At 42.7% G+C, this 14,451-nt stretch overlaps 3 protein-coding genes across 4 annotated transcripts in view; 2 read left to right on the forward strand and 1 right to left on the reverse strand.

Annotated features, from left to right (window-relative positions):
- cdh15 (cadherin 15, type 1, M-cadherin (myotubule)) overlaps nucleotides 1–2,705 on the forward strand; it is a 31,579-nt gene extending 28,874 nt beyond the window's left edge. The window contains exons 11-14 of the mRNA XM_076077618.1: nucleotides 57–296; nucleotides 744–892; nucleotides 1,014–1,205; nucleotides 1,855–2,705. Of these exons, the coding sequence (XP_075933733.1) occupies nucleotides 57–296; nucleotides 744–892; nucleotides 1,014–1,205; nucleotides 1,855–2,055 (782 nt within the window). The 3' untranslated portion in view covers nucleotides 2,056–2,705. The remainder of the gene's footprint in view (nucleotides 1–56; nucleotides 297–743; nucleotides 893–1,013; nucleotides 1,206–1,854) is intronic.
- Nucleotides 2,706–4,076: 1,371 nt separating this feature from the next.
- spg7 (SPG7 matrix AAA peptidase subunit, paraplegin) lies at nucleotides 4,077–10,863 on the reverse strand. Its single transcript, XM_076077895.1, has 17 exons — nucleotides 10,249–10,863; nucleotides 9,485–9,587; nucleotides 9,310–9,399; nucleotides 8,965–9,206; nucleotides 8,718–8,857; nucleotides 8,509–8,611; nucleotides 8,275–8,400; nucleotides 7,985–8,147; nucleotides 7,474–7,647; nucleotides 7,258–7,382; nucleotides 6,838–6,940; nucleotides 6,514–6,624; nucleotides 6,311–6,426; nucleotides 6,061–6,217; nucleotides 5,443–5,606; nucleotides 5,237–5,314; nucleotides 4,077–5,072 (listed from the first exon to the last, which is right to left on the reverse strand). The coding sequence occupies exons 1-17, from the start codon at nucleotides 10,465–10,467 to the stop codon at nucleotides 4,866–4,868; spliced, it is 2,421 nt and encodes an 806-aa protein (XP_075934010.1). The 5' UTR covers nucleotides 10,468–10,863; the 3' UTR covers nucleotides 4,077–4,865.
- Nucleotides 10,864–13,042: 2,179 nt separating this feature from the next.
- The window catches only part of ankrd11 (ankyrin repeat domain 11), a 91,468-nt gene continuing 90,059 nt past the window's right edge, over nucleotides 13,043–14,451 (forward strand). For both annotated transcript variants that reach the window (XM_076077916.1, XM_076077918.1), the window contains exon 1: nucleotides 13,043–13,457. The gene's annotated coding sequence lies outside the window, so the exon portion shown is untranslated. The remainder of the gene's footprint in view (nucleotides 13,458–14,451) is intronic.

Here is a 14,451-nt window from a genome sequence, read left to right on the forward strand (position 1 = left end):
TGAGAGGGGTTTGCGTGAATCTCCTAACCTCACACTACTACTCTCCCCCTCTTCAGATACTCATGCGGTGCTTCTGCCCCTCGAAGAGCTGCAGGCAGGAGAGTATGCGGTCACGGTGTTTGTGTCCGACTACGGCATCCCAGTTCTGAGCGCTTATGCTCAGGTCAACGTCACCGTGTGTGTCTGTGACTCCTTTGGAGATTGTAAGTCTGAGGCGGGGGCTGTGCTCGGCTCCAGTATGGGAATCAGCTTCATCGCTCTCATCATCATCATGGCCAGCATTGCACTTCTACTGTGTAAGTGTCGTCTTGAGTCGTCCGGTCTTAAAATACTTTTTTATTTTTTCGCAAAACAAGAATAAAGCAAACAGGACCTCAGATATTTTCAGTTGAACTAAATGAATCGTGAAGATGTGCTTTTTTTGGAGTTCATTTTTACAAATAATCACAAACAGTTTTAATGCCATCTGCAGTTTGATAGACAGAACCCATAGTGAGGCTTCATGCAAATATGTTACACAACCCATTTTGGAACTTGAATACCTTGTCTAGATCATATCATGCACTCAGTTGGGGTTCTTTATTGATTGTGACTTTGGACTTTGGATTGACATTTTTCACTTTTTTCTGAGATTTTATTGACTAAATGATAAATCGATAACGGAAAAAATCGTTAGCTGAAGCCCTATAATCGTATACACAATGATTAACAGCACTTCATGGTTTCCCTCTGTTGGATCGCAGTGCTGCTCCTCTTGGCTGTGGCGGTGACCACCTGCGGGAGACGCCACCATATCAAGAAAGGAGCAGGTCTGCTAGTCGGGGAATCAGAAGACGACATTCGTGACAATGTCTTCAACTATGATGAGCAAGGCGGGGGTGAAGAGGACGAGGTAAGGCTGCACAGGCCATGAGTCAAGAGGTCTGGACGATCCTGTGGTCCAGTTTATGCACCTTATCACTGTATCCTGAAAGTACATGCAGAATCTGTAGCTTCTTCCTCTAACCTTGCAGAACGCCTTTAACATCGACCTGCTGTGGAATCCCCATGATGCACCTTCCACCCCGGGGTCCTACTACCCAGGGTGTGGTGTCCCTCGAGGCAAGCAGCCCCTCAGGAGGGACGCCCCGCATAACCTGCCCTCACCCATCTACCCACGGAGGCCTCCAGCGGATCCCACTGATATCGAGGACTACATCAATGATGTGAGACGCTTCTACCGTGACTAAACATACTCCAAAATCTCAGACTATTATGTAAAGTTATCTTAAAGGGTATACCCATCCCTAAAATCAAAGTACAAATCATGAATTTACTATCAAAATCACTTAAAGTAATCAACAGGCCTGAAAGACAGACACACTCTCCCGAGATCTGACAACTAACATCTGCAAACGTTCCATCTAACTCATTTTCGTAATGCTAAATATGGTTGTTAGATGTGTAAATATACCATGTTTGCAAAATATAATATCATGGTCGTGCCATGACCACGCCTACTTAGGAGACAGGAAGTGTATACCATTTCAGATTATTGGCGGAGCTTTTAATGCGTCATCTTAGTCATGGAGCATCTTTGGGGGGGGGGGTTCAACTTTGTAGAACTTTGGCTAAGCTGCAGCCTCAGCTAATAGCAAAGAAGTGTGTGTGGTTTTTTATTTTACATCTATAGGCCAAACTCTTCTGCCATATATGTGCATATACTTAGAGGCGACATCATTGATGTTACACATCAAAATCAGTTTTCAGGTCTTGGGGAGCGCGATATATTAAGTTGTAATACACATTTGTTTACTCTAGAGGGGGCTGTGTGATCACATCAACATAAAAAGCTTGTCATTTTTCTTCCTTCAGGGCCTGGAGGCTGCAGACAACGACCCGAATGTGCCTCCATACGACACAGCCCTGATCTATGACTATGAGGGGGAGGGCTCACTGGCAGGCAGCCTCAGCTCCATTGCTTCAGGCAGCTCTGATGGAGACCAGGACTACGACTACCTCAACGACTGGGGACCACGCTTTCAGAAACTGGCCAACATGTATGACCCACGTTAAGGTGGACAGCACCCCGCAGAAAGAAGACATGTGTGCCTCACCACCAGTTAGGGACACAGATCAGCCCTCGGGTGTTTTTTTTTTCCTGCACACATTTGAAAAGATTTTAGTCCCGGACGAGATTTGAAGTGTGATAAATAAATGCTATGTGAAACCATGGGCCCTAATTTGTTTGTGCCTTAGGTTATATCGAGGATCATTTGGACACAACTGGCAAAATGGCTCGTTGCAAAGTTTTGTGGTATAAATCGTGAGTTGACGTGATCCGCCACGAGGAAAGAAGCTGTGCGTGCTACAAGGCACACAGAATGTGTGTTGAAATGATTGTCCATCTCTGGTTATGTTTATCCTCACACTTGCTCAGTAATAATGACGCACATAACAAGCCTGAGATCTAAAAAAAAAATGTATGTATTTCTTTTTATATAAGTGATTATTTTATAAGGTAAATTTACTTTGATGTTCGTTTTGTTTGTTTTTCTTATCCTCCATTCCAGCATCTGTTTGGAAAAAATATATTTCTCAACAAAACAAATTGTACAACACGATATTCTGTAATCAAACTGATTGGAGGCGTAGACTTTGAATGATGATGCTTTTTTGTTTAGAGTTTACCGGTGTCTACAGAATAAATGTAAATCTTTTATTTAGTGTGTGTATTGTTGTGACCTTCTTCACAGGCTGCACCAGGTTTACACATAATTCATTCCTATATATATATATATATATATATATATATATATATATACTGTACAATCAGAAAGTCTTCAAAACCTTTCACATTCTGTTATGTTGCAGCTTAATGCTAAAAATGTTTAAACCCATTTCTCCTTAATCAATCTACACCCAATACTCTTAAACGAAGACAGGAAAACAGGACAAGTTTTGCAAATGTTTATAAAAAGTAAATACTGAAATATCACGTTGACGTAATCAGATCTTTTACTATGGCACTTAGCTCAGGGGCCTGGTCATCTTTGACATGTTTCTACAGCTTGATTAGAGTTCACCTGTGGTGAATTCAACTGATTGTACATGATTTGAAAGGGCACTCACCTGTCTATGTAAGGTCTGACAGCAGACACTGCATCAGAGCATAAACCACGTCAAGAGGTTGAAGGAACCGCCTGTAGAGCGCAGAGACACGACTGTGTCGAGGCATAGATGTGGGGGAGGCAGCGAAACATTTTCTGCTGCATTGAAGGTTCCCAAAAGCACAGCGGCCTCCACGATTCCTGCACAGAAGAAGTTTGTAACAACCAGAACTCTTCCTTGAGCTGGCCGCCCGGCCAAACTCGGCAATTAGGGGGGAAGGGCCTTGATAACAGAGGTGACCAAGAACCCTACGGTCCCTCTGGCTAAGCTCAAGAGAGAGACAGCCATCACTGCAGCACTCCACTGATCTGGCACCCCAAAGACTCTCAGACTATGAGAAACCACATTACCTGGTCTGATGAAACCAAGATTAAACGGTTTGGCTTCAATTTTTTGTCATTTTTGGAAGAAACTATCATCACCTGCACAAAACCCTCCAAACGGTGAAACCTGGTGGTGGTAGCGTGACATTGTTGCAATGTTTTTTCAGCGGTGGAGACTCGAGAGTTGAGAGAAAGTTGAATGGCAATGAAAACCTGGTCTGGAGTGCTCCAGACCTTAGATTGGGCTGAAGATTAACCTTCCAACAGGACAATGACCCTAAACACACAGGCTTGCAGACGGGAGAGGCCTCGACCTGAAAATGGCTGTCCACCAATGGTCCACATCCAATGTGACGGAGCTTGAGGAGGATCTGCAGAGAATCCCCCGGTCCAGGTGTGGAAAGCTTGTCTCGTCATACGCAAGAAGACTCAAGGCTGTGCTTCAAAGAAATACTCAATACCAGATCAATGTGATATGTCAGTGTTTATCTCGAATAAATTTGCAAAAACAAAATCTACAAATCCTGGTTTTGCTTCGTCATTATGGGGTAGTGCGTGCGGTTTGGGGCCACTAAAACTAAATGCGACATTAAGAGCAACACACAATATTTACAAACTTTATTTAGCAGCACAATCCATTGGGACTCAATGGTCACTTGTGGCAATCAAACCAATACACTGTCCAACAGTTTAAAGAAAACTTCACCCTATTAACTCTGTCTGTCTCCTGGTCAGATGACCAAGGTGTGTGGAGTAATATCTGCAGCTTAAAAAAAAATCAACATGACAATAATGCAGACCTTAATGTGTTCATGTACCCTGACTGAATGCTGACATATTTGGTGCTGGTCATCTCTGACAAAGTAGGGAAATCACAGCTAAAGTCAACTTTTCAGGATAGAATGACATGACTTCTAAATGACATGTCATTTACAGATGTAAAATGCATTCTCTAAAAGTAATACTTCAGTCCAAACCTGTATATGCTGCAGTTAAGTTTGCATAAAAGTGATCTCACCTCATTTTCAGGTATTAGTGCACCTTGTTTGGTGATTCTCAGACAGAGCATGTAAATGCTGATTGCACATCCAGTAAATAGTTAGAGACATCCCGTTTGAACAGACCTGTTTCTAGTGCTTCCATGGCATGATAAACAGCCAACACACAAGGAAAATGATGGAATCCCTCCCACAGTAATCACTTTACAAGTTGCACTGGGTTGTTTAGGCCTGTTTCAGATTATCTAAATGGGTCAGCTAACTGGAAAACATCTGCATGGAAACGTTGGTGATTTCACTTTCAGGCATAGAAAGCTTCAAAGTGAGGAATCAAAGGCCGGTTTTATTAAATGCACCCAGTGCCTGATGCAGCAGTCACAGAAGAATTCTGAGATCAGACCAGCTGTGGATTCACGTCGTCTTCTCCGTGTTTACGGGGAGGTGGTTGAGGTTCGTCTTCCCCCGTGTCTTGTTTGTCCCTTTCGGCCTCCAGCCAGCTCTGTGGGAGGATCAACTTCTTGGGCCCGTAGAGGGGGGGACCCAGCAAGGCTTCAATGTCATCGTAGTTCACCACCTCTCGTTCTAACAGCGCATTGGCCATCTGGAAAAGACGGACCCCAACAAGTTTGGATTTATTACAACTGGACACAAAAGCGAAAGGTAACACAGAAGTGCTGTGCTCAATGATGGGGGGGGGGGGGGGGGGGGGGAAAGCCACCGTCTAAAAACACACAAAATGTATGATCAAAGAAGGGAGCAACTGACCAGTATCAGCTTGTCTCTGTTGTCCAGCAGCAGCTTCTCTGTGCGCCTGTAAGCCCGCGCTATCAACATCTTAGCCTCCTGAAAGAACAACACCTGCTGTCAAATCTATATCTAATTATGACGTGAAACAACATCCGCTGTGTTTGGGGTACGGTCAACATGTAGGATAACGGAGGACAGAAAAATAATCCAATATTAGAACCCACGTGGTCCATCTGCTGCTGCAGGCCCTGGCTGAAAGGACGGCGTCCGACGGCCCCTTGTGACTCTGTGTCTGGGAATGAGACTTGGCCGACACTGTCACACATGCCGTACTGCTTCACCATAGAGTAGGCCACACGGGTCACCTTACGCAAGTCATCCTGAGCTCCTGAGGACACACAGCGAGGATACTTCAACCACTGTTTTTAACTGGGGTGCCAAGTTATGGTACACAGGACAGGAGAGTGTTTATATTTGGATGTTCCGCGGTTTACTTTTCAGATACTTGGGTGAAATTCCTACTCAGAGTTAATGAGTCATGTTTGAGCAGTAGAAAAAATGTTTATTTATCAAAATAATAATCATGGAAATGCACTTAAAAACAACAACAAGAGTCAGCCTTCAAGACTAATTCTTATTAAGACAAAAAAAAAAAAAAAAAGGAGTTTTGGAGGAGTTTCCTATTTTTATGAAACTGAACAATCTTCATTTCAAGAATAATACAAAAATAAAATTTGTGAAGATTAAGACGGGCTAGTAATCTGAGCAGTAGAAAACTATAAAGAAGTTATTTGAGAGAAATCAGCTGTGATTACAGTGGCTATACAGTAGATGGAGTGTACCTGTTGTAACCTTGTTAAAGGTGATGGCCTCAGCAGCTCTTCCTCCCAGGGCCATACACATGCGCTCAAACAGCTGCTCCTTGGTGAACAGATACTGGTTACGAGGTAGCATCTGGGAAAATCCCAGGGCAGCATTAGTCCGCGGGGCAATGGACACCTGAAAAACACAACACACAATCAAAAGATTTCAACTAAAAGTCTTGCTGTGTCTACATACAAATTAACCAGAACCACTCAACTCAGCTGTTACCTTCAAGACTGCCTCGGTGTGCTCAAGAAGCCACCCCACTAAGGCATGTCCAGACTCATGGAAGGCCACCACCCTCTGCTCCTCTTTGGACAGGATCTTACTCTTCTTTACACTCCCTGAAGACAAACACACACACACACAGATCTGTCAGATTTCTCCAGAGTGGCATATTTTCCCATAATACCATATTTGCATCGTTGTACCTGCTATTAGTCTCTCCACTGCATACTCAAAGTTGAAGGTATCGATGGACTTGTGCCCCTCTCTGGCAGCATGCAGGGCGGCCTCGTTACAGATGTTCGCTATATCTGCACCTGCAGAGACAAAGTGATTTGGCGACGGAGATTCCCTGATCACCATATGGAAATGACATTTCAGTCAACACCGACGGTGTTGTGACTTGGTAATATGTTTCACGTTTGTTGATCGAGAGCTTATGTTTATTCATGGTCGCAGGCCGGTATTTTGTTATGGCCACAGATGTTCATAGATTTACATGGAGGACAAAACACTAAACATGTATTTACCACTGAAGCCCGGGGTGAGCTCAGCCAGACGCAGAGAGTAGAAACCAGCTGGTTTGGTCAGCTTCAAGATCTTCAGATGTTGCTCGTAGGTCTCCTTCCTCTCCTGAGAGACGGCGATTCAAATAAAACAAACTGGATTTAACTGACAGAGTCTGTCTAGACCTCCCACACAGTTAACATGGTTTAGCTGTCCAAATATCATGTTTCTTTTGCTTGATAATGTACAAACAGCTTAATGGGATACCACTTTGTGGGAAAAGTGCTGCATTAAAAAAAAAGTAATATATTCTCAAAAAGGCAAAAAGAAGCTGCTTGAGAAATTTCCTTAAAATTTCCTTTGCAAGGCACATGGTTATTATAAAACTAAGTTAAGTCAATTCTAATTAAGGTCGCTGGCAGCTGTTGAATGCTGGAGACTACCTGCAGAGTGGGCAGATCTATGAAGATGTGCCTGTCCAGTCTGCCTGGTCTGATGAGAGCGTTGTCTAAGATATCTGCTCTGTTAGTGGAAGCGAGGACAATGACGTGGTCCGTCGTTCCCATTCCTGCAAAAGACGGACAAGTGTTTCATTACTCAGTCAGAGAGGTCCGCCTCCGATGACAGCAAACTGCTCTGAGATCCCACGTTCCACTCACCGTCCATCTCCACCAGCAGCTGGTTGAGGGTCTGCTCCTCTTCAGTGTTGGAGAAACCCGACATGTTGGTGGAGCGCTTCTTTCCCACGGCATCGATCTCGTCGATGTAGACAATGCAGGGCGCTCTGTTTCGAGCCTCCTTGAACAGACTCCTCACCCTCGCGGCACCCAGGCCTACACACGAGCACAACGCAAGTCGCTTGACGAGTGAAATACCAGAAGGCTGAGCAATGACGCATGGAATCAAAAATCTCTTCTTTTTTTTTAACCAATCATCTGATATCTCTAGTCTGGCGTGACAGATTATCTGCGACGATAGTTACACAAACCACATTTTGAGAAAAGAATGACTTGTAATGTGTATACAAAGAATCCAGAAAAGTCCGATTTCTTCAAAGAACTACAGAATATTTCTGCACTGTAACACAGGCATTTAATCTATATCATCATCAACAACGATATCTACTCTCGCAACCGTCTTAAAGCCATATTCACTGCTGCCTCTACATACCTCCAATGACCTCCACGAACTCAGAGCCGGCCATAGCCAGAAAGGGCACTTGGGCCTCAGTGGCTACAGCCTTGGCCAGCAGCGTCTTCCCACAGCCTGGAGGCCCGAGCAGCAATGCACCCTTGGGAACCTTGGCTCCCAGCTGGAGGTACCGTTCTGGATTCTGACATTACATAACATCAACGTGGTAAGTGCTGGACAATGGGGAAGTTTTTACTCATGTGAGACTTGATGGGTGGGAGAAAAAGGACCTCAGCTCATCCAGTCTGGTAGTGAGTCTAGTTTCTTACCTTGAGGTAGTCCACAAACTCCTTTATTTCCATCTTAGCCTCATGCAGTCCCGCCACATCTTTGAAACTCACACCTTTACCGGACTTGCCGTCCACAATGGTGAACTTGGCCATCTTCAGCTGATTCTGTTAAGACCATTGTAATACGTAATTAACACACTAATTAAATCAGTGAAGCAAAACAAAAAAACGTAACTGTGCACGTGCCAAATTTCTGATGTGGTCTCCACTCACAAAAGCACTGAAGCCGCCTTCTTTGCCTCCCATGCCTGCCAGTCGGAAGATGTACCAGAGAATAGCCACGCCAATAGCAGCCATCCCCAGAGCATAGACTGCACTGCAAAGTGAACAGATGAAAAATGGTGGTTGACATTCCTTCAAATTGCTCATTGAACCCCATGAATGGATTTCTTTTGTGCGCCGAGAAAGGTTAATGTTCTTACTTCCCAAAAAATCCAGTGCGTTTGTAGGACACCTGTATCCTGTCCTTACTCTCAATACTCAGCTCTTCTTCAGCAGCTCTCAGCTTCTCCTCGAATTTGTCAACGTTGGCGACCTGCATTCTGTACATGAGCGCCAGCCGCTGCAAAGCAGGAAACACGGCGGGAAATGAGAGGTTAGTACGCACGTCTGCTGTAGCGGTTCCGAGGCTAAATTTGGCGTTTGCATTAAAAATCCTGCTCAACATACCGGCCTTCCAAAGATGACTGCTCCAGGGTGAAGGTAGATTTCTACAATGTCACTCTCGGGAACGACCTGCACACGGGACACCTCTCCCTTGGCCAGCATCTCATTGACGAAGTCATTCCAAGAGATGTTTCCCCCGCTGGTGTTGATGGAGTTCAGCAGGCTCATGATGAGCGCTATGATGAAGAGGGTCCGCAGGCGCTCCCGGTACATCTGGTCCTCCTGCTCGCGGCGTTTCTTCTCCTCTGAAAAGGGCGAGGCAGAATTGTGGAGGAAGAGAATAAGAAATTAAGATCACAGCCATGTGTGGTGTCAATCAATCAATCAGCTAAGCAATTCATTGCGTACCTTCATTTTCCTCTGGATTTTTTCCATTTGGTCCATCACTTTTATCTTTCTCTTGTTTGGATTGAGATGTACTGAAGAAGTTTATTGACCCTTAAAATCAGAAGTAGTCACGTGTAAGTAAAATAAAAAAAGATTATTAGTAAAAGTGCTAAGGATGATAAAACTGCGTGTTTACCTAATAGATTTACCAAACCAACAGGGTTCGTCAGCAGGTTGTTCCTGATCAACTCTTTGCTAATTCCCACCATGCCAGGACCCAAGGGTCTGTGGAGGAGACTCTAAAACGGGAACATTGGGACATCACATTTTGGTGAGACCAAATATCAGAGAAAACGTGTCAGAGTGGAAATAAAAAGAATTGGTGTCGTGAAGATACACCAAGTAGAAGCAGTAAGCATGATGCAGTTTCAAATTAAAAGGACCTCCGCAGTAGAATAACAGTTTAATCCCACTTATTAAAAACATCCGGAGCTAAAGTATGAAATACATCTAAAGGACTTCACAGTGAATTTTGAATGCAGGGGGGTGCTGGTAAACGTTTTGTAATGGGTGCCAATGACTTTCAATGTCAGTTTACCTCCAAAAAAAAAACAGTCACCTGATGTCACTGACGATTTAAGTTGATGATCCATTTTCAAGCTCATGGACACAGCTGAGTCTATTTGTAAATAGATATATATCACTAATGGAAATCATGAAGATGTATATTTAAAATGCTGCTAAAGAAAGCAGAATGTCATTGTTTGTCCCTCGCAGTTTATATTCCAAGGTGAAGGGTGCCAATGAGAGGCTACCCCGGTAAACAGATCACACTTCACGGACATATGTGGTCACTTCTTACAGTGTTTCCACAACTCACATCACTAACTGTTCCCACTAGCAGCCATGAATACGAGGCGCACTCTAAAAGTACCATGTTGATGGTGTATGGAGACTTACCTGGATGAGCGTCTGTGGCTGACTTGTAAGTGTCTCTGATTTCGAAAGGAGCATCTTTCTGACACGATCGCCTCTGAACAGCACATCTGTAACACCATTGCTGGATGTTGGCTTGCTCGTTGATATCCGAGAGTTTTGCCTCGACAGAGTCCACAGTAACCCTGCACTGTATTTACTACAGAGTCCTGTACGATGCTGCAGCAACAACGCCGCCGACATAGTGTCTGTTATCGCAAAATGCTGTCGCGTTACATTAACTGAACTGAAATCCCCATAGCTATGAGGGCTATATCACGCTCAAATCGAGTGTTTGGACACGTTTGTTTACCCCCTAATCCGCTCACAGCTAGCTCGCTATGTTATGTTATTCAGCTGTGCAGCCGCGCAAAGATGTCCGCTCGAGATCAACACCTGGAGACTGTCCTCTCCCGGACGTCCTGCACACGGGAAATAAAGAAACAAACGACACGTTTCTACTGTAAATTAGATTTGATCTGTATTGTCTCATTATCAAAGCTGTAGAGACTATGTTTAATCGGTGCTGAATATTGAACAGCACCGTTTTACACATCTCTTTGGTTTTGGAAACATCTTTGCTTCGAACTTTGAACTTTGTTGTTCTTCAAGGACCTACCCGCTGCGCAGACATTTGCGCAGACATTACACAATCAAGGTCAGCGCTGCAATCTCTAGTCTAACATAATATGTCATGCAGTTAACGGTAAATGCAGTTAACGGTAAATGCATTTTATAGCTGCTAAATGCTGCACACTTCTTCAAGATAACATTGTCGGTGTAAAGCAAAATCCACACTAGGTGGTGTGCACTCACTGCGCACTCAAGACATACATATTGGTTCAGTTCATAGTTGCGCTTTATGCTGAGCCTCTTTGGGCACAGAGGTTGTCTTGTGCTGAGTGAGAGTTTTGTGGGAGTCTAGTTGTTATTGAGTGTTTAAAAAACGCTTAAAACGTGTCAGAGTTCCCATATGTAATGTAAGTAGATGCACATTCACGGATACACGAAAAATGGGTCATCTGTCGCCGAATGTTAACCCTTTCTTGAAATTGAAAAACAAGCAATATCAAAATAAAACAACATAATATACATGTATTCTATTAAAGTAAATATATATATATATATATATATATATATATATATATATATATATATATATATATATATATATATATATATATATATATATATATATATATATATATATATGTGTGTGTGTGTGTGAGAGAGCGAGAGAGAGAGAGAGAGAGAGAGAGAGAGAGAGTAAAACTAAAACTTCCTTTGATTGATTATCTGTCAAAATAATAGCTGTAACGGGATTATTATTATTGTTATTGTTATTAATACTATTTCACCTGCGGAAACGATTCTGTGTTCAGTTCAGCATATTCCATGAAACCTCAGTAAAGTATTAAGTACTGAAGTATTTTCCCCCCAAGTATGTTGACACCGCAGTAATCCAGCAGAGTGCGCTCTGGTGTCAGTAGACCTTGGTCCAGTTAAGTTCAGTATAAAATGAATACATATGAACACTTTTGTTGACAGCTCTAAGATCCAACTTGTAGAAACATATCACATGTTTCGAGATCATGGAACGATGTGTCGTTCAGGACCAACAGTGCTGCGTTTTGTTGCAAATAATCACCTCGGTAAGTCTGCCTTATTATCACTGTTGTAAAGTATCACGGGAGTGGTGTAAAGCGACGTATACGGGTCAGTTTGAGTGACGTTTAACCTAAGCCAATAAGAGAATAGATATTTTCTTTGAGCCAATGGGAGCCTTCGTTCCATATACTTGCGTTTCAGTTCGATCATGGGTACGTCAGGTTTGTTCACCAGCACATTCCGCTTTAATGACAACTATGTTTTCTCTCAGCCATAACCTGGGTTTGAGGTCTAACCATAGACTGTATGATGGAAGGGTCTAACCCAAACACATAGAAAACAAAACCTATATTTTATTAACACCATAAATATAATAATGTGTAGTGAATAACATCTGGATTCTGCATTGATGAGAAGTGTATTAACCATTACCGGCATGTGTGGATGCCTAAAATTAGCAGCTTTACGAAATGCTTTTCAAATTGTCAGTGTACGTGTCGCAGTACACATCATACTATGGAGGACGACATATGTCTTAAGTATAAATAAATAAATGCATTAATAAATGTATAAATTAATTCAAGAATGAATAGATAAATGCATAAATTAATTTATAAATACAGAAATTAATAAATAAAATAATATATAAATGCTGATTTATTTATTTATTTCAGCTTTTAATTATTCTTGTATTCATTTATTTCTGTATTCAAACATTTATTTAAGCATTTATTTATATATTCCTGTATTTATTTATACATTTATTAATGCATTTATTTATTTATACTTAAGTCAGCTTCTGTCCTCCAAACACATCAACTGTTGACCTGTGACGAATCTAAATACCCAAATAATGAGTTGGAATAAACACGCCTTCAGGTTTCTATACATGTGTAAAACGAGTGCACCCAATGCCTGTACTCCATTTCCTTTTCTTGGTCTCCAACCATATAATGGAGTGTGCTATCTCGCGTTTGAAACTGTGACCCGCGGTCCGCCACGTTGGAGCCCTGCTTGTGTGTGTTCTGAAGCGACAGAAGGGTGCGGAGCGGATCCAAAATGGCGTGTGTTTCATCTTGTGTGGAAACTGTACCCGCCCACAGCGCCAACGGCCAATCAGGACGCTCGTTTCATTACCGAACCGTTTCCGTCCCCAGCGTTCACACAGTGAAGTCAAAGGCCGCTCGAAAACCGCTCGAATGTGTTGTCGGAGAGGATTAAACCGAGACAAATTACGACCGTTTGATGGTTTACGTTCACCCAAGCTAGCCTACCGTTGCACGAATGGAGTGTTAAAAGTTCGTAGTTTGCGGTGACGACGAAATAGCAACGCTGTAAACGACTTTTCGTGGATATTTTAGTATTTTTTGCTGTGGACTGGTGTGTGTTGGTCTACATGGTTTTAGCCTCGATTCTGCTGTCGAGCTGCGATGGTCGTCGCTACTTTATGCGGATGTCTCCGGGCCAGTCTGTACTGAACCAACGGCGACAAATGGGATCATCAAGCATCGGCCGAAAACATCGCGGCGTAGACTAAACATTAAAGATTAAGATATCTACTTGAATTTGTGGACGTTCAGACACAGGTACGTCTCATTATTACTGGTCCTGCACAGCTAACGCGTGAACAACAACACGTCTCACTGGTTAACGTGGGTGCATGTGTGTTGCGACAAAGGTCAACGTGCAATATCTTCACTTACTCAGGATTTTAAGTATTTAATGTGTGCTTCATGCTTAAGTGTAAATTTTTTTTTTTTTTTTACTGGAAATATACAACGAATTTGTTCTGCTTCTTGAATGTAGCCTTTCTATGGTTATGACGTTAGCTGTGTTAAAACGTTGATGATTTGATCAACACAATGTATTAATATCGTGTATTTCACATTGAGGTAACGTATGCTCTTAATTAAGTTGTTTTAATACATTTAATTCACCTGCGTACGTTAGATGATGGCATATGTGTGATGGGATTGGCACTGAGTGTTATTTTAAAAATACAATTTAAATGTTTTGAGTAAGCAGCTAGTGCTGCATAAATTAATATCATATATGCACACCTGCCTAAATGCGTACTGACAGATGAACAGATCTTGTGCATGTGTTTGGGAAGGCTAGTCTTGGAGGCAAAAAGGGCTTTTTTACTTACTACTCATCCATAGTGTAAGGTTTTCTCAGGGCTAACACACTTTTTAAAATCCAAGACAACTATCATTACATTTCTCAAGGGAATGCAATAATAACAGCCAACCGATTGTTGCTTGTCACAGTGATAATAGTTATTTGGCAGTTGAGCTAAAGACATCCTAGTCTACCTGCTTTTCCAGTTTAGTGTGCACCCACAGCTTCATATATTCTAGTCATGAAGCACTGTTTCCTGTCCAGTTGCTGGTCTCTTCCAGCACTAAAGCGACATGGAATGTGTTGCAAGCCCATCTATAAGGAAATCAACTCCAGCCCATGGAGAAAATGTGCTTTTGTAGGGCTATTTAAAGAGCAGTGTTTTGAAATTCCCACCGGCTCTCTGGGTTTATCAGGAAGTGTCCGTAGTTAGTGGACTAACAGTGGGTTTGTTTTGGG

The sequence above is a fragment of the Anarhichas minor genome, unplaced genomic scaffold, assembly GCF_050575085.1.
Source record: "Anarhichas minor isolate MPS153535 unplaced genomic scaffold, ASM5057508v1 ptg000062l, whole genome shotgun sequence".
NCBI classification, from domain to species: domain Eukaryota; kingdom Metazoa; phylum Chordata; class Actinopteri; order Perciformes; family Anarhichadidae; genus Anarhichas; species Anarhichas minor.

Coding starts and splice junctions, on each gene's coding strand:
- spg7 (XM_076077895.1), bottom strand. CDS start 10,467: ATGTCGGCGGCGTTGTTGCTGCAGCATCGTACAGGACTCTGTAGTAAA. Junction 9,207..9,309: donor AAATCCAGAGGAAAATGAAG/GTACGCAATGAA, acceptor CGCCCTTTTCAG/AGGAGAAGAAACGCCGCGAG. Junction 5,315..5,442: donor TGCAGCAGCAGATGGACCAC/GTGGGTTCTAAT, acceptor TTGTTCTTTCAG/GAGGCTAAGATGTTGATAGC.